The 20,286-nt window shown below is 38.2% G+C and overlaps 2 protein-coding genes across 3 annotated transcripts; both read left to right on the top strand.

Annotated features, from left to right (window-relative positions):
• The first annotated feature begins 3,885 nt into the window (after positions 1-3,885).
• Positions 3,886-8,022, top strand: hspb7 (heat shock protein family, member 7 (cardiovascular)). Its single transcript, XM_055188797.2, has 3 exons — positions 3,886-4,295; positions 6,143-6,276; positions 6,354-8,022. The coding sequence occupies exons 1-3, from the start codon at positions 4,142-4,144 to the stop codon at positions 6,531-6,533; spliced, it is 468 nt and encodes a 155-aa protein (XP_055044772.2). The 5' UTR covers positions 3,886-4,141; the 3' UTR covers positions 6,534-8,022.
• An 88-nt stretch (positions 8,023-8,110) lies between these two features.
• On the top strand, positions 8,111-19,773 carry zbtb17 (zinc finger and BTB domain containing 17). Of its 2 annotated transcripts, none has more exons than XM_055188795.2 (15): positions 8,111-8,267; positions 13,026-13,262; positions 13,363-13,524; positions 13,614-13,949; positions 14,030-14,104; positions 14,186-14,406; positions 15,267-15,409; positions 15,505-15,805; positions 16,117-16,204; positions 16,285-16,401; positions 17,321-17,441; positions 17,523-17,653; positions 17,735-18,004; positions 18,177-18,266; positions 18,375-19,773. In XM_055188795.2, exons 2-15 carry the CDS (start codon positions 13,058-13,060, stop codon positions 18,713-18,715), a joined length of 2,601 nt encoding a protein of 866 aa, XP_055044770.2. In that variant the 5' UTR covers positions 8,111-8,267; positions 13,026-13,057; the 3' UTR covers positions 18,716-19,773. The 2 variants fall into 2 exon arrangements, with proteins under 2 accessions (XP_055044770.2, XP_055044769.2); XM_055188794.2 differs by having other exon boundaries at positions 13,611-13,949.
• The last annotated feature ends 513 nt before the right edge of the window (positions 19,774-20,286 follow it).

Below are 20,286 nucleotides of genomic sequence, written 5' to 3'. Positions count from 1 at the left end.
ACATTTCAAGTGATTGCCCATATTACATTAACCTTCATTCAAGGTGAAAGCAATCAGGTGCACACACCCCTCCACCCAAACACACTGTCACATACAATCATTCATTTCCAATTAGTTGTGTTTTGCTCCGAATTTCTAAAATCTGTGTTACTGCTGATCAAATATAAAAAAGTATAATTCCACATAGTGTCAGTCTGTGGGTGTTTCATTAAGTAATTACAGGCAATTAAAATAATAATGCATAATTTTTGCAAAGCCTTTTTACATCCTACCCTGTGACATTTTTGACAGGCATGATGAGTGGCATTGGCACTAATTAAGATGATAAATAATTTTTTTTACAAAAATCATTTAGATCAGGTTTTGCAGTTGACACACAAAAGTAAGAGTGTAAGCATTTAAAATCGGATTGCTAATAACACATTTTTGGTGGACTTTAAGGACTTCAAGGGCACACACTCGACAGTTTTAAGATGAACATTAAAACTTTGGTGTTTCCAGAGTATGTATGTGAAGTTCTAGCTCCAAATACATATAGATAATTTATTTTACCATGTTAAAATTGCCTGAGCCATTTTGGGTGTGTCCTGTTAAATGCAATGAGCTGATCTCTGCACTAAATGGCAGTGCCGTGGTTAGATTAGGGGCGGTACTATCCCCTTCTGACATCACAAGGGAAGCCAGATTTCAATGATCCAATATTTTCACATGCTTGCAGAAAATGGTTTACCAAAACTAAGTTACTGGGTTGTTCTTTTTTACATTTATTTTTGTCAAATCAATATATATATTGATGTTACTTTAACTTAAAAAATAAAGTTGAACAATTTCAACTTGAATTTATAAGTTATGTCAACTTTTTTAAGCCAAAACTTAAAACAGTAGGTTGAATTGACTCGCAAAATCAAGTTGTTTTATTTTTGTGCGGCATATTTTTTACAATGTAGGTTAATACAAACACTGAGGACCCAATTATAGCACTTAACTCTTTCTTCGCCATTGATGAGTTAACTCGTCAATTAAGAGAAAACGCTTCCCTGTCAATGTCGACTATTTCCGGCAATACGTAATACCGCTATTATGCACCAGGTGGCGCTCTTCCGGAACTTATAAAACCCAAAAGTATAGGGCAAACAGCTGTATGTCCGTGTATGTTTCGAGGATCGCTCTGAATCAGATCTCTATCAAAAGTCATTCACAAAAATTGAATTATCTCAGCTTTTTGCTCAAAATTTGGTGTTTTTGAAAAAACCTACCCATATTTGAGAGGTGATAAAAGAGAACGAATGACGGTAGAATTAAACTTTTTTTTTTTTTAAGCAGAGGATCTGTTCTTTTATCTAATATATTGTATACATTTCTGGAAGGCATTACACTTGTGAAAATCTTGAAAAATCCTGCCACTGGTTGGCAACTTTAAAAAAAAAACGCTGGAGGGAAAAGTGTTATACACGGAAAAAGTCTGATTTTCATGATATGTCCCCTTTAAATAGCCCCTGAATATTACTTTTATTTTCCAGTCTACAAAGGATTTGACTCTACCTTACAGCTCAGAACCAATTTCATGTCATTTGATTTTGTAGTGAAGCCCCAACACCCACTGAATGACAAAAGGTAAGCTATTTATTTGAAATTTCAAAGCCCCTGATCAGTTTGGATTTGTTTTCCCTCACGGTAAACTCGATGTGTTTTATTCTCAGAGTCGCTGAATCAATAGTAAATATGTTTGAAATATCACAATAATAAATCATGCCCGCCTCACTGTGTGTGTCTGATGAGTGCTTACCCTCTGTCATCCCATATTATGTTTGTTTTTCCTGTAGTTTTTTCTCATACAGGTCTAGAAGTCAGCATAAAGTCATCTAACCAGGCTATTTAAAGTAGTATTTCATCTTATTTAGTATTGCATGATGTTTGTTTCCAGAGCTGCATTTTTTCAAGCAGTGACAGTTAAAGGGCTAGTTCACCTTAAAATGAAAATTCTGTCATGATTTACTCATCGTCATGTTGTTCTAAACCTGTATGAATTTCTTTTTTCTGATGAACACAAAAGAAGATATTTTGAGAAATGATGGTAAACACACAGCAGATAGTGACCATTGACTTCCATAGTAGTAATAAAAATATGATGGAATTTAATGGGTACCGTCAACTGTGTGCTTACCATCATTTATCTAAATATTTATCACAATACTTCCAAAATATTTTTTCATACTATGGAAGTCAACTGTCACTATCTGCTGTGTGTCCATGATCAGCCATGATCAGCAGCTGAGACTAACATAAGCACAAGCAATGTAGCACAACACAAATTTGATTTCTAGTTTACATTTCAGTGTAGATACATGGTTTTATCATTAACAGGTGAGGAGAATCAAGATAAGTATTGTTATTTTATGTTAAAACACTCATTTCAATGGCAACTATAAGTAGGACAATTACAATTTGATTTCCCTGAAAAATAAAAACAGTGGAGCTTAAAACATCCCCCAAACTCCTCCAATATAGTCCTTAAAAATCTGCCATCATTGTTTCTCAGTTCTGCAGCCAGGGCTACAAATGCCATGTAACCGGTCACACTGAAGTCATTATGAGAATGCTGAATGACTGATGGCACCACAAGAATGCAAACAGGCCCAAATCACTCACTAGTGACAATCCTATATCCTCGCTCTGAAAACAGGCAAAATTAGAGTCACTGAATTAAATCAATAAAATATTATAATTTAACTCAAATTGTTGCTGTTCTATAACAATTAGTTGATGGCTGTTTTTAAGTGACTGCCAATGGAGAAAGATTTTACATCCAGATGGTGCTGTTACAAGAACTGCCAGCAGGGGTTAAGTGGGCAACCCATGGTGCACAAAAGCTTTCAATTCTGACCAAATTGTTTACCTCCGCATGGCCTTAAGTCTTTTCATGTTCCCCATAGAGCCGTCCAGTGACATCTTTGAAGTAGATCAATACCTGCAAGGGTGTCAGTGAACTTTATAAAGTGTACTCACACTAAGCTTGAGGACAAACTGTGCCAGTACTGATTATAGTGCTGACTGATGATTTAATGCTCTCTCTCTCTCTCTCTCTCTCTCTCTCTCTCTCTCTCTCTCTCTCTCTCTCTCTCTCTCTCTCCAAAATCAAAATCAAAATAGAAAAGATGCATTAGTGACATGCTGTAGGAGTTAATAATGACTTTCTTGACTAGAAGAACTTCTTTACGTCTTGAATTATGCACTGGAGATGACACCAAAATTGTTGGAATGTTAAACAATTCCAAACATATGCTGTTTATCATCTTGAAACCTTATATTTCCAAATCCTGTGCTGTGCATCCCCACTACACGTTTTAAAGACACACATGCTAAAATAAATGTAATACTGTTATCAAGAATAAACCAGAAATGAGTCTAAAAAGTTTATTTTTAGCAGTCATTTTCCAAAAACAAACTCCTCCTAATCCATTTTCCTAACATCGTTTGTCGCTCTACTACACACTCTCATCTGCATTCCTTCCAGCATGTGAACTTTAATTCTACAACCCTGTTGTTTATAAAGAGACAAGCGTTCTTAACTCCGCTGTAATTTAGGTTACAGATTCACAGAATAAAAGTACATCTGCAAATCAAAGCTAATTACTCTGGATGGCAAGCTGGAGAGAAATGGATGCAGAATGGGAGAGATGGCTATTTCAGGAAGTGTGTGTCTGGAATGCCAGCTGCTTGCTCGCCCCTCTCTGCCTATCTCTCTCTCTCTTTCCTATCTCTGAGTCTTTGTCACAGTCCCTTTCTCAACCTCAAGCCCTCATCACACAAAAACTTTTCCGACCACAGAGCCCCTATCCCTCACGGGATAAATATAGCACGCTGTCGTCCTACAATTAACACACATACTCATGTGAGCGCATCTACGCAGAGAGACACTCAGTGGGCAAGTAAACCCAGACCCACCATATAAAGACGGTCTGATAGACAATACCCACAGACTGTGAGAAGAGTTTGGTACGAAGCAACGCTCAAGAGTGGATTCACACAGTGTTTTTAATAAGGACAGGCACAAAGCTACCTCATTTATAGCCTTTGGGGCTCATCACTGTAAAGTTCGGATTGGATATTGATTTGAGCCAACGAAACCCTCTAAACACTAATGAGTGTGACAAACTCTTCTGCTTATCGATCGGAGCGCAGGAGCAAGACTTCCTCTTCATCCACCACTAATCCATACATGGAGAAAAGCAGAGGACTCTTTGCTGAGGACTTTGGATCTTTCATGTGTCCAAATGATGCTTTGGGATTTCCAAGTGAGTTTTAAAGCTTAGTGGCAGTTCATTGTGTATCTCTATTATTTAACTTTTACTCTTTGAACACTTTTGTTTGTTTTCCCACAAAATCTCTTTCTATATATTTATACATATAGTCTTCACTGTTTTTCTACTCACATGCATATCTACAAAATATTTGTATTTATTTCCTTTTCCTTAATATTTCCATTTACAGGTCACTCACTATGATAAAAATGATAAATGTGACATCTGATGGGTTTATTTATTGTAGTATATTTGCCTTCGAGACTCCATAAGACATCTGACAGTTTGTCTGCATAAGCGGTGTGAGCTGTGTAATCTGTTACCTTAGTTTGTATATGTGAAAGTAGATGAATGTTCACACAGTGCTCAGGCATGTGTAAAAGTATGCAGTTAAATACATTATTTTAATGTACTGGCATTGTCAGTGCCTTATTCAAGGGCATCTGGGGGACAAACTGAGGGTGAGAATTTGTGGCGCAGAGTTAAAGCTGTGACTTCATTGTTGGGGAATGACTCAAGTGGCGCTGCCCCAGAAAATGACTGCGGGCTTATGAATATGAAGTATAGGGTGAGATTCATTAAATTCCCATATGTCACTAGCTAGGTATCAGTGCATAGCAAGAATGCCCATTTGCAATATAGTGACAACTGTGCAGACTCAAAGTTGATTTAATTAACTCTGTCATAAATATACATAGCAGGGGTCTTCATGTCTTTTCAGGGAAGGGACCCTCTATAGGTGGAAACACTGTAAGAAAAAAATTGGTCAAAATATGTACCCCAGGTGTCACTGTGACAGTGCCCTTTAAAAAAGTAAAGCTTTGCAACTAAAGAGTTCATATTAGTACCTCAGAGGTACGTATTGGTACCAAAGAGAGTTTAAAGGTGCAGTGTGTAAATTTTAGCGGCATCTAGTGGTGAGGTTGTGAATTGCAACCAACGGCTCAGTCCACTGCTCACCCCTCGCTTTTGAAACACATAGAGAAGCTACTGTAGCCACCACCAGACAAACATGTCATCGTCGGAGACAACTTAGTAAAAAAGTTTGTCCGTTAAGGGCTTCTGTAGAAACATGGCGGCCCAACATGGCGGCTTTCATGTAAGGGGATCTTAGTTGTATGCAGATAAAACGTCTCATTCTAAGGTAATAAACACATAAAGGTTCATTATAAAAAGGTCTTTATAGACCCCTGATAATATAGTGGTGTATATATTTTGCATTTCTGTGAAAAGAACCTTCTAAAAATTACACACTGCACCTTTAATATTACCTCAAAGATACATGTTAGTACCTCAAGGGTATTGCTACAAAATGTATACATATCTGTACCTAATAGTACATATTAGGACCTTTTTAATGGGTACTACCCCAGTATTTCTAGCAGTATAGAGAGAAGAGTTATGAATTATGAAACTGGGTGTTCTGGTCTATAATGTGTCTGGTATCACATTATTACTGTACATTTATATACTGTGTTGTGATGCTTACAGTACTAAGGCATTAAAATAATCATTGTTGATGTCAAGTGTCATGTTCTTGTATACATCACATTACAGTTCATACATTTTTATGTGAATAAAGAAAATATACACCTTTGCCTGACAACTGTCAAATTAATTTTTTTGTGTAGTGCATACTTTTCCTTTCACAAAAATTTGTTTGAGATCAAACAATATTTGACAGTCCATCTGTAGACAATATTGTGTTTAAATTGTAGCCGAAGGGTCTGATAAAAATATAGCAGTAAAGCTTCAAATTATTTTCTCACACTTGTAATACCAAATATAAGAATGATAGTCCCAGATATTGTTAGATAATAAATATTTATGGTTTCCTTTAGACAGAACAGGAAGCCCTGGGAACATCAAAACACTGGGAGACACATACGAATTCACAGTGGATGTCCGAGACTTCTCACCTGAGGATGTTATAGTCACCACTTCTAACAATCAGATTGAAGTTCATGCTGAAAAGGTAAAAACAAATGCATTTTTTAATGCATCTGAATCTTCAAAATATACATTCAATTATGTCTGCATTTTACTCAAAAGCTTGCTACTGATGGCACAGTGATGAATACTTTCAACCATAAATGCCAGCTCCCAGAGGATGTGGATCCCACCTCGGTGAAGTCATGTTTAGGGGCTGATGGGACTCTCACTATAAAAGCACAGAGAAACCCTGCAAAATTGGAGCATGCACAAACGTTCCGCACGGAGATCAAAATGTAGATCTTTGTCCTTCAGTTTTCTTATGTTAACTGAACTTTGCTTGTTACTTAGTTTTGCTTTGTCATTCCTACATGATCTCCTCTCATTACTTTTTATTACACTATACTAATTTAATCATGTTGCTGCATGTGTGCAAAACACTGAAGACAAATACACTGCTAACTTCAATTTCCCAGTTACACTGCACCTTATACATATAGTATATAGTGGCATCCAAACGTCCGACAGCACACTTAAAATAATAATAAATTTATGTTAAGATATAAACTTCGAACAATTTTTTTAATTCCAATTCCTATTTCTGTGTTACTAATCAGGGTTTTGATATTGACTGAGACTGTCAACATTCTGCCTTTATGTTTCACAAAAGAAAGAAACCCATATAGGTTTGGAACAACATAATGATGACAGATTTTTATTAATTTGTTTTGTGCTCAGTTTTTCCTCTACTTTCTTTATACTAATGTAAAGGTCCTTTTTATTGCTTATATTTGAACAAACATGATGCTGCAACATTTTCATCACACAACAAAATGGGTCATAATATTTCTAATGATAATAAATGTATTAAATTAAAAATGACGCAATGCAAATTGGGCAACCCATTCCCAAGTGTCCTCAAACCTTTGCATTGAACTTACTGTATAATTATTATCAAAAGTTACATTTTTAAATATAAAACTGTGGTGTTGTGTGTAATTATAAACACTAATTTAATTAAAACATATTAAACAGAATAAATCCAGCTAATTCATCCTTGTAAATATTTGATATATATTTAAAGCTTGTGAGTCAGTGGTTTGTGCTTTCAGTATAGTGGACATCATGACCATGAGCAAATAACAAGTAGGCCTACTCAGTGTGCTATTGAGTACTTGCTCTATGAATAGAGTCTGCTGTCATTTTTCAGTCTTATCATCTACTATTTTTGTGCTGTATGTCAACTTTCAAGCTGTCACTGCTGTAACAGATACAAATGAATGTCAATTGGTACTTGCACACAATGTTTTTTAATTTTCTTTTTTTGCATTAAATTAATAATTTAATGTGACAGCTAGAACTGGGCTATAGTTTTATATATTGCTAATAAAACACTGTCAATGCTTTTCCCCAGAATAAATTATCCTTCTATCCAGATGGATCTTATGGCACTTTTAATATAATGCTGGAATAATCAACAGTGAGTGTGGATGTATTATTCTAAATCTTTTTTCTTTTATTTTTTGATAAAATCTGGATTTTTCATGAACTATGAATTGCAGTACTAAAGTACTAAAACTTAGCTGGCCTGTTCATTTTTGCCCAAAGCTACAGCGTCATGGTTCACTGGTTATTTAGTTAATGGCTAAAATGTGCACTAAAATAAGCATACAGGCTGATGTTTGCCCGCAGACTTGCATGTGTGATTTACATTTCCATAATGAATATAAAATGGTCATGTTTAAATGCAAAACGACCAGAATAAATAAAAATGCAATTTACTTTTCAACATTTCCTCACTTCAGTCATTTCTGTATTTAATGAAAGCTCAAGCGCGCCGCCATGTGACAGAAACAAAAACTGCGCGTGCGCAGTTGATGCTCGACGTCAGCCATTCGCTCGGCCACTATCAATCGATTAGAGAGTGGAAGATGGCGGCTCATCGAGGCTGAGCATCGAGATCGATCACCGAAACACTCGATTGGACGGATCAGTTGAAGTCCGGGAAAGCTTGAAATTCGTCCATTATACGAGGTAAATAATCTAAAACATGACTCGATCATTAAATTGCTGTTAAAATCATTTTTTAGAGTAGGCTTTAAACGAATGCGTGGGGAAAATAAGTAAAGACGAGGCAGATTTTCTACGCGCCTCTGCCTGCGCCATCTTGATCCAGCAGGGCCAGGCACGCTGAATTAATCCCGGAGCAGAGTGAAGAGAGAGAGAGGACTCATAATCAATCCGCAACATCGTCAAAACATTCGCGATGGGCAATGGCTCCTAGATCAATAGACAAATACGTTGTCGCTTTCTACACGACTCAACCAGGCATCACTATATTGGTTGTTAAGGATAGATTGAAATTGAACGCAGGACTAAATGTCCTAAGCGACCTCGAGATAATCGTATCAGTGTCGCACTGAAATGTTATGTTACATAATGATAATGTTTGTTTGTTGACAGAAATAATCAAGTCTGTTTTAGGTGATTCATGCACATGCTCATAACGAGACAGATGCACCATAACGGATTCAATTTGCTTCTTAGATTACATAACTGTTTAATGTTATAACCAACAACATCCAGAATTTATAAAACACAAAATGTGACCCAGTCTGCGAAAACACAGCTACAATCATATTTGTGTATAAGATAGATTTACTGTATCCTGCATAATGTTAAGAATGATTTATGAGACAGGGTCAAAAACATGCAACCCTACTAACTATCAGCTATAAATAGGAAGCTAAATGTTTTTGATTTTGTAAATACAACTCTGCAACTGGCTAAGATGTGATGTGCATTACAAAAATCTTAACTTTTGCTAAAGGTTATTTAAAGGCGACATTTCACAACACTTTTTTAAGATGTCAAATAAATTATTTGGTGTCCCCAGAGTATGTATGTGAAGTACTAGCTGAAAATAGGGTCTTCACAATGATTAAACAGTCATCTCATCGCCATTGTTTGACCTTATCGTGATGATTTCAGATCACCACAATGATTGCACATCTCTCTAAAAAACACAAGGGGGAGCTGCAGCTCCTACAAAAATGAGACAGTGTCCTTTAACTCTAAATTTCTGCCTTCTGAGGCAGCATTCCAAGGCAGGAAGGCATCAAGGCAAATCCGAATCCAATGCTAGGTTTATTTTCTGACTCCTGAGATACCTCCGTTGTCCTGTCCCACAATTCTGTATGTGTGGGCGCTCTCTGTTTATATTATAAACATGTTGCCTATAAAGTGTGTCCGAAAGCGTTTCTCTGAGCTGGCTTCATGCCTCCGAAGTCATTGCCCCATGAAGCAGCGAGTCAACAAGTCAGCTGCCTAAAGGGGGTCGCACACTGGACGCACATCTCAGCGCCACGCTGTTTAAAAAAAAATCGAACACATTGTTTTCTATGAGTGTAGTACGCACACCGGCGCCGACAGGTGGCACCTGTCCGCGGCACCCAGCTACGACTCAGGAAGTTGCTCAAATCCCTGTTGCGCCACAGTGCGCCACTCACATAGTTTAACATTAAATAACATTACATTTGTCCCAAATCATTAACGATTAACATTAGCTGCTAACGTATATTTTGCATTTTGAAGTAGACACTATCTGACTAAGCTTGCGCTGTTTAATGTGTACTTCCGGTTCTACGATACCTCCGGATTGTCCTAGACGCGGCGCTGAGCTGCGCATCCGGTGTGTGACCCCCTTAAGTTTTCGGATGCAGCCAGTATCAGATGGCCCTCCTTAACATACATTTCCAAAACAGCAATTACAAATTTAGGGAAGTGAAGGATGCTATTCTTAAGGATCTGTAAGGAATTAATTTTTTTGCAGCCACGTAAAAGACATGTGGTTCAGTACTAATATGACCTTAGTAGGATTGGCTTAATTTTCAGCTTTTTTTAGACACTTTGTTGTGTATCTTATGAAGAATTTTCAGTTTTTGAAAGATATATTCATTAAATAATTACTTTTAAATATGTGTTATGTGTATTAATATTTAGAGTCCACGATGTTTGAAAAACGCTTTGGAAAAGGAGACGGGCCGACTACCAAAACACACTTATAGCCAATCAAATCAAATGCCGGGTTGCGTATGTGTGGGGCGCGTCTATCAACAGAAGGTCCAGATTCTATTGGGGTAGGGACGTGTTTGTTTAGGTGATTTCAAATATCAACATTGGCTTTCAAACATCATGGACTCCGCCTTTAAATAATCACAACAATGTGTGAAAATTATTTCATGAACTAAAAAATGTATGAGAATTAAATGTCAAAGCAGTAAAACAGACGATTCATCGTCATAATTGATTAGACAATGGACTCTATGCACGCTTAACTTCCGCGTTTGACTCGAGGCTGCTCTTCAGTTTCCGGTACGGGAGATTTAAAGCGGAGTGACGGCAGAATCGCTAAATGTACTCGTTGCTTGCTGGATTTACCCAAATTTACAACCTGTGATGTGTGAAGAATTGTCCAGATGTGCGAACTCGAGAAAGGTTGCAAGTCGTCTTATCTCTGTAATCATTATGATGTGCTCATCATACTAGCAGAGCTTACATTGTGCTGTTTTTATGATTCAGGATTAATGTCTTTGTAATGTTATCTTAAAGTGTCAGGTAAATTAAAAGACGTAAATGAAATCTCACTGCTATATGAGGAAAAAGCAACAAACTGCAGCAGGACTGATATTAAATGTGACGTTTAATACCTTTTTTTTTGTATATTCACGTCGATTGTCAAAACATTTTTACTTGGATATTTTTGAGTTATATCTTGGAACTTTATAGGATATAAATAACAACGCAAAAAGAACTATTGACTATGGTAAAGTCCATTTAAGAAATCTATTCCATTATTTGTTTATTTCTTGTGCTGTTTGTTTATTTTAATACCCCGTGTATTTAGTTTGTTGTGTGTGTGTTTTATTTTTCTCTGAAGTTATTCTTGTTGTCATTGATATGAATTTTCTATTTGTATTTTGAATTTGTTATTAATAAAGCATACATAAATGCGCAAAATACACTTTTTTTTACTGTTCTAACATTTTGCTCGTATAACCACAGATGTTATTCGCTAGTACTGATGATAACAATTATACAAAATTCATAAGTATATCAACAACAGATGAATAGCACTGTTATCAGGGCAATTTCTATCTAAAACTAGTGTTAATGCAGAGACAGGGTAGCAGTGTAGAAGTTGTCATGCTTGAGTCTAATGCTGTACACACCAGTGGTGGCTAGAAGTTCGGTTCTCCCGTCTATAAAAATATACTTTCATACGTTTAAATGTCATTATGGTATTAAATGTGAAGTATAAGTTATTTCTATGTAAATTAAACAAGCATCAACAAAATTTGCAGTGTTATTTTGGCTGTTTTGGCATCCAACGTTACTGAATATCTTCGAGCTCTATGACTGGAGGAAGTAGTCCAGCATCCTGAGATTTCACCCGAAATAAGTCAAGCACCGCCGTGCATAGAGTCCATTAACCGTCAGCCAAATTTCATAACCGTGACAGCCCTAGCTGAAAATACCATATAGATATTGCCAAATTGCCACTTTGTAGGTGTGAGCAAAAATGTGCCAATGTGTCTTTTAAAATGCAAATGAGTTGATCTCTGCACTAAATGTCAGTGCTGTGGTTGGATAGTGCAGATTAAGGGGCGGTATTATCCCCTTCTGACATCACAAGGGGAGCCAAATTTCAATTACCTGTTTTTTCACATGCTTGCAAAAAATGGTTTCCCAAAACCAAGTTACTGGGTTGTTCTTTTTCACATTTTCTACGTTGATAGAAGCACTGGGGACTAGTGCTGTGTTCAAAATATCGATACGACGATACATCGTCATGGACGGCTGACAATGCGCGCATCGATACAGCATCTTCCGTATCGATTCGGATGCACTTTTTAAAGTAACGTGACCAATCGCTGCTGATGCGTGATCTATATGGAAATAACGCATGTGTCCCGCGGAGTACGTAGAGTTAAAGGTAGCGACGTATACTTTCACTTTACGTGTCTGTCTCGCTGGCGCACGTGCCTGCATAGTGAGCCGTGTACTCGCTCTCTCTCTCTCTCTCTCTCGTATTTAAAATCAATGAGTTCAGTATGAAAGCGAAGATATCTTAGCCTATACTTATTAGTCGCTCTCTTATTAAACAGTACTAACGCATTAGAGAAGAAACACGACAAAGATTTGCATGTAAAAAGTGTACATCTAGAGAAGAGATACAGAGCAACTTCAAACTATAGCTGTCATATTAATAATCTGATATCTATTAAATAGTATTAAGTCTGACTGCATGTTTACACATATATAAATAGATATAGGATAATAAAATGAGAGACAAATATAATGCCTAGAGTAAGACACTTTTTCTTTGTAAAACTGTTTAAAAAAAACATAAGTTAAGTATTAACTCTGAGATTTTAAGAATTTCTATGAGTTACACCAAAAGCTAATAAATGAATGGTAAAAAGACAACCGTTACAACATTGCTTATTCAATGTACATTAAACAATAACAGTAATAATGTTACCTAATTCTGAACAAAAATGTCTTGTATCATGATGGGCATCGTATCGGGGCCCTTGTATCGGGATACGTATCGAATCGGGAAACTGTTGGCGATACACAGCCCTACTGGGGACCCAATTATAGCACTGCAAAAAGTCTGATTTTCATAATATGTCCCCTTTAAATTATTTTGGAAACACAAATATGACCGAAACACTGGTTGTGATCCTCAATAAATCAAATTATAAAATTATTTTTTTATCCCATCAGGATAGTCTCTCCTACAATCCACTCCATCAGTTATGGACTTTCCTTGGCATAGCGGGAAAGTCCTTGAACAGCTGAATGAACAGCGTCAGTTGGGTCTTCTTTGTGACTGCACGTTTGTTGTGGATGGAGTAGACTTCAAGGCCCACAAGGCAGTGCTGGCAGCATGTAGTGCTTACTTTCGCACTCTGTTTTTGGACCAGAAAGATGTTGTTCATCTTGATATCAGCAATGCATCAGGTAAGCCTGCTTTCTGATGGAGAACTTTACTTGATTTAGTGTCCTTATGCATTTCTAAATGACTTTTTGTTTCTGCAATGGGTTCAATGCTTGGGTACAGGACTTGAGCAAGTTCTTGAGTTTATGTACACGGCAAAACTCACCTTGAACCCTCAAAACGTGGAGGATGTGCTTGCCGTAGCGTCTTTTCTTCAAATGCAGGAAATTGTCAACGCTTGTTCGGCTTTTCAGTCCTTGGCTGTTCCTTTATCATCCAAGCCTGGTAAGTGCTGAGTTCAGATTTTATTTTGAAAATGTAGGTATTAATGCATCTCATGGTTGCTCTTCCTCATTTGTGTTACTGTAAAGGAGTATTAACAGAGTCTGTGGAAGAACATCAGACATCTTTAAAACCAGAAGATGCACCATCTCAAGAGGAGCAGGCGGTGGTCCAGAATGTGATACCCGAAGAAAAGGAAGCCCCTGCACAATCGCAAACAACACAAATCCAGGAGGATTCATGTAGTACAGCTGAGAAGCAAAGCACAGAGACTCAGAGAGCTGTCAGCAAAGCTAGTGGAGCGTCTAAGCTCACCAGACAAAAGAAAGCTGATGTCTCGGAGTCTAATATAGAAAGAGAGGAAGAGAGAGCCACAAAAGATATTCCACAACATCAAGATGATCCTAATGATGCAGACTACACTCCAAGTCAGTGTTTCTTCTCTGTTCTCATTTATTTTGTTAATGTAATCTTTCGAGACTTGTGTGACACTATATTGTTCCCACAGAACCCCAGAGGGCGGCAGCTAAACGGTCGTATGTTAGCACAAGAAGCAAATCGAAATATGCAACTGCTGCAAAAGGTAAACATCTACCTTGTATAACAGTGGTCTTCAGCTACCGCACATATATGTTTTTTTAAAGACGTTAACATGTTTTAACAGTTAACCGAGGTGAGGACAGTGTGTCAAAGGATGAAAGTGTTCAAAGAGTGGAAGAAGATGAGGATGAAGAAGAGGTGGAGGAGGAAGAGCAGATGGAAACAGATGAGGGAGAAACAGATGAGGGAGAAACATCTGATTCAGAGGATGAAAACCTGAAGACTGGAACTGCGGCTGAGCGCACCGAGTCAAGAGCATATGGCTCTGTCACTCACAAATGTGAGGTGAGGGATCCTTTTTATGCTGCGTTTACACCAACCGGGGTAGAGGCGTGAAGCGTGAGTGATTTCAATGTTAAGTCAATGTGAAGACGCGTTGACGTGTGTCTGGAGGTCCCGCGGCACGGAAGACGTGTTTCAGCCTCACGCACGAATGGTGCTATTTGTGCATTTTGCGGTTCATGCGAATTTGCGGCTGACGCAAAAAAAATTGAACTTTGTCGGAATTTCGCACCGCGTTAACCAATCAGGAGCCTGCTTGCTACTGTGGTGGCAGCCCCGCCCGGAGCCACTCATTCAACCAACGCTTGATATTGTCCGTGAGCAGTAACCCGGAGCTATTCGACACAAGTTCTTATTTCTATAGAGACAAGAATAAAAAGGACCTCGCTTGGAAGAGTGTCAGTGAGGACATTGGGCAACCTGGTAAGTTGTAATACAAGTTTCACTTTTGAGTCACGTGACGTTTGTCGACCCGCGCCGTTTGTTTTCCCCCTATAGTAAGGTTACCAAATACAAACCGGTAACTCTCTCGATAAATGCACAATCAACATCAGTCATCTTGCAAACAGACAACCGCATAGCGGATTTTGTCTCTGACGCGCGTCACATGCTTGCTTTTTCCGCGCGTCTACTCCGCTCTACATGCGCGAATGCATTCAAACTGTTAAAGCGGCAAACTAGGCGTGGTAGACGCGCTTTTGATGCCTGAAACGCGGTTGGTGTAAACTCAGCATTAGACTATAGTGTTTAGACCTTAATAAACACTTAAAGGTGCCAAAGAATGCATTAAAATAATGTTAATTCTAATGCATTGAAATAATAATTATTATTTTCTATCCATTGTAACAATCTGATTCTTGCAGGACTGTGGGAAAAAGTTCACACACACAGGCAACTTCAAACGACACATTCGCATTCACACCGGTGAAAAGCCGTTTAGCTGCAGAGACTGCAAAAAATCCTTCTCAGACCCAGCTGCCTGCAAAGCACATGAAAAAACACACAGGTGAGTCCTATCTGCATTGAAAGCTGTAAACCACATTTATAGAAAGAACGTGCAGTTGATCTTACTCATGTTCCTGCTATCGCACGCTGCTACAGCCCCCTGAAACCATACTGCTGTTCTACCTGTGGAAAAACCTACCGGCAGATCAGTCTGCTAAACCTACACAGGAAGCGGCACACGGGCGAGGGGCGGCACAGCTGCGAGGACTGTGGGAAGCTCTTCACCACGTCTGGGAACCTGAAACGCCATATGCTGGTGCACAGCGGAGAGAAACCCTACCACTGCGATTACTGCGACCGGGCATTTTCTGATCCCACTGCCAAGATGCGGCATCTAGAGACCCATGACACAGACAAGGGTCACAGATGTCCACATTGTGATAAGAAATTCAACCAGGTGAGGGATCATTTTAAGTATGTGTGTTTTATCTGGGCATCGAACCCATGACCTTTGCCCTGCTAATGCAATGCTCTACCAATTAAGCTACAGGAAACACCATATGTCTAAGTGGAAAAGCAGTTAAAGTTGTAAGTGCTCCTGTATAGCTTAGTAGTAGCGCATTGTGTTAGCAGCACAAAGGGTCACGGGTTTGAACCCTGTGAACACACATGATGATGAAAAATTGTAAACCTTGTAATGCATTGTAAGTCACTCTGGATAAAAGCGTCTGTCAAACGCATAAATGTTTTTGATTTGACCCTTTTCAGATAGGGAACCTAAAAGCGCACCTGAAGATTCATATTGCAGACGGGCCACTTAAGTGTAAGGAGTGTGGGAAGCAGTTTACCACCTCAGGTGAGATTTATATGCACTAAGGTGAGATGCTATATAAACATGATTGACAGAATTGTAATATTTGCTTTTACTGTACACAGGTAACCTAAAAAGACATCTACGTGTACACAGTGGTGAAAAGCCATTTGTCTGTATGCATTGCCAGAGAGCCTTTGCTGACCCCGGGGCCCTACAGAGACATGTGCGAATCCACACAGGTACAGCTGTTACTTTTTTAAAGGATTAGTCAATTTTCTTTAAAAAAATCCAGAACATTTACTCACCACCATGTCATCCAAAATGTTGGTGTCTTTCTTTGTTCAGTCGAGTAGAAATTCTGTTTTTTGAGAAGAACATTCCAGGATTTTAATGGACTTTAATGGACCCCAACACTTAAGAGTTTTAATGCAGTTTAAAATTGCAGTTTCAAAGGACTCTAAACAATCTCAAATGAGGCATAAGGGTCTTATCTAGCAAATCGATTGTCATTTTTGGCAAGAAAAATAAAAAATATGCACTTTTAAACCCCAACTTCTCGTCTTCCTCTGGCTGTGTGACGAGCCAGCGCGGATGATGTATGCGAAACTAAGTCTCAGTGTTTACAAGTGTGGAGAAAGAGGACCGTTCCGACGTCGTTGTATGTCGAATAATACTAATTAATGTCTTTGTGTCAGTTTATTGTTTAAAAGGGTCCGCAAATATGCGTTTCATATTTGTAACACGTGACCCTTTGACGTCATTACGCAATTACGTGAGGTTGCGCTGGCGTGTCACACAGCTGAGGAAGAAGATGTGGTTTAAAAGTGCATATTTTTTATTTATCTTGTCAAAAATGACAATCGTTTCGCTAGATAAGACCCTTATGCCTCATTTGGGATCATTTAGAGTCCTTTGAAACTGCAATTTTAAACTGCATTAAAACTCTTAAGTGTTGGGGTCCATTAAAATGAGAAAAATCCTGGAATGTTTTCCTCAAAAAACATAATTTCTTCTCGACTGACCAAAGAAAGACTTCAACAATTTGGATGACATGGTGGTGAATAAATTAACTGGATTTTTCTTTTTTCAGAAAATGGACTAATCCTTCAAACATTTCACGTGGAGTGGATTTGATCTGACTGTATTTTCCTGTTTTAGGTGAAAAGCCCTGTCTGTGTCTGATTTGCGGAAGAGGCTTTACACAGGCCAGTTCGCTCATTGCTCATGTACGCCAACATACCGGAGAGAAACCGTATGTGTGTGACCGCTGTGGCAAAAGGTAACTAAGATAATGCATGAATGATTTCTCAATGGCACCTTTGATGAAAAGAATGATAATGATGACTATCTAACCTTAAAGGTTCGTCCAGTCCAGCCAGCTGGCCAATCACATCCGTCATCATGACAATATCCGGCCGCATGTATGCCAAACCTGCAACAAAGGCTTTGTCAATGTGGGAGATCTCTCAAAGCACATCATCATTCACACAGGTAGGATACAATATCTTCTATATTTAAGCTTTATATTACGCGTTTATCTGTCCTCTGCTATTAATTACTTTCTGACTGCAGGCGAGAAACCTTACCTGTGCGATAAATGCGGGCGAGGATTTAATCGCGTGGATAACCTCCGTTCCCATGTGAAGACGGTACACCAAGGGAAGGCAGGCATGAAGAGACTGGTGTTGTCTGAGGATGACAGTGAAGAGAAGCTCCTCCCCGATTCTGCCACGGGCTCAGAACTCGACACTAATGAAGTCAGCATCGTAACCGTGACTACCGAAGACATCGTGACTCTGGCCACAGAGGCTCTGGCTACCAGTGCCGTAGCACAGCTTACAGGTGATGGAGCTTAATACGTGGGACTATGGGGAGGTATTGTGTGTTTGTGGTTCCTCTCTGACTTATTACACAGTACTTTGAATAAATAATACTTGAGCTGTGAAAAGTTTGAAAAATAAGATTGTGGTGGTTGAATGATCACCTGACATTTTGTGTTTTTCTTGACCCCTAGTTGTGCCGGTGGCAACCTCTGTATCTGCAGACGAAACCGAAGCCCTAAAAGCAGAGATCACAAAAGCGGTGGAGAAAGTGCAGGAGGCAGGTAAGGCAAAGATAACAAACAGCAGAGGCCTGTAATTAAATCTGAATTGTGATATTTTTAGCTGCGATACAATTTTGACAAGCATGTTAACTGCTGTACTCCTTGCAGATCCCAACACCCAGATCTTGTATGCATGTGACTCTTGTGGTGAGAAGTTCATGGATGCCAGCTCTCTTGCCCAGCACGTCCGAATTCACACTGCCCAGGCCCTGGTCATGTTTCAGGCGGACTCTGACTTCTACCAGCAGTACGCAGGAGACGGCACATGGCAAACCACTGAGCAGGTTATTCAAGGGGGGGAGCTCTTGTTTCGGACTAGGGAAGAGGAGGGTGAGGAAGTTGAGGGAGCTATAGCCCAGCATGAACCTCAGAATGATGGGGTAGATGAGGTGACCGAAACACAGATGGAGACGGAGGACGGGTCTGTGAAAGTGGAGTCTGAAAGTTAAGCATAGTGAGAGGTCACTGAACTGTATAAGCCAAATGAGTCACGGACATTGAGCCACATGGAGACGGTCACAAAGCTTAAAACATAACAACTGAATTTTGAGTCTGTCCTCACTGGGATGGTTATTAAATAATATGATGTAAAATATTTTAGGTTGAGCATCTTGTAAAAAAACATGGATTGGTGTAAGATGATGTTACACACAAAGCACCGTGTGTGCAGAATAATAAAATACAAGGTTATATTGATTGTTTAAATAATTAAATTATATGCTCTAAATCTGTTTGTCAGAAATATTAACACTGGGTTAAAAGCTGTATATATATATTTTGTCAGATCTTGTATTCACATGCCACAGATCATGTTACTTTAAACATATTACTGTCCAACAGCTTTCATTTCTCAACAAAGCGTGAGTGAGCTTATATTTATTGCTTCATTTTTATGTCGAGCTTAAGCGTTTTTGTAAAGAAGACTTTAAATTGCTTCAGTATTGAATTGCTAATGTAGTTGTATTTTCATAACTGGTAGATGCTGAGTCAATTCTAAGAAATAAATGGTACATTTAATTTTATATAAAAATGGATCATGTTTATAAATAATTTCTGGTCAGAAGGCCTTATTCATAAAACACCACCAGATACATTTCTGTGTAAACTGTTATAACCCCGTTTAAATGAATGTGTCAGCTTACACAAGAATATGATTTACATAGAAAATCTGTCATAAATACGATTTCATACTGCTTAATGCATTGCATTCTAACTTACTGAATTGTCATACTACATAGTACATATTTTAAGATAAGATTGCTTGAAATGCAGTTTTTGATTGTCACACCTGTCATCAAATGCTTTCATATACTGGTGTTGTAGGTAGTTATTCATATACATGTTTTGTAAACATTGCCTTGGGATTTATCCAACAAAAAGTGGATGCACCACAATTAGACACATAAACTATTATTTAAATGGAATTCTGTCACTTTGTATCAACACTCAACATCATACGTTTGCAATGTAGTTGTTTCTTAATAAACTAATATATTTTGGTTGAAAACGAGTTGATAAAAATTGCATTCTGCACCACTGCCATGCAATCAAAACTAATGGTTGTTTACTATAATTTTATGGTAGTCGAAGATGTTTGTGAAAACTCTTTAAGAAGAGGTAGGAGAATGTAATCAGTTTTGAAACAGAACCTCTTGAAACACCGAACATAGTTTTTTGTTAGAAATTAGTTGACAATAACAGGCACCAGAGGGTGGTATTTTGTTGTTTGAAAATGCTTGTTTTGTTGAGTAATTGGAAATAGATTGCTGTAATTGCAGGTCACACTTTAAAATGATGTTACAAGTTGCAAGCTACTTTAATGATGTTTCACTTCTAAAAGAAAGTAATGTGTTTACTATAAATGAAAAACAGGTATGAATTGCGATTTAAAATATATTCTATTTAATCATACATTATCTAGCCAAAACTATGTAATTAATGGGTTTGCATGTCATTTACACGTATTAGTAGCAGATGTATGAAGTTACAAGCAGACATTTTTCATAGAATGGTTAATGTT

This window comes from Misgurnus anguillicaudatus, chromosome 13 (genome assembly GCF_027580225.2).
Source record: "Misgurnus anguillicaudatus chromosome 13, ASM2758022v2, whole genome shotgun sequence".
In the NCBI taxonomy this organism is placed as follows: domain Eukaryota; kingdom Metazoa; phylum Chordata; class Actinopteri; order Cypriniformes; family Cobitidae; genus Misgurnus; species Misgurnus anguillicaudatus.
Note: the sequence above shows the minus strand (reverse complement) of the source record. Positions and strands in the feature narration are given on the sequence as shown.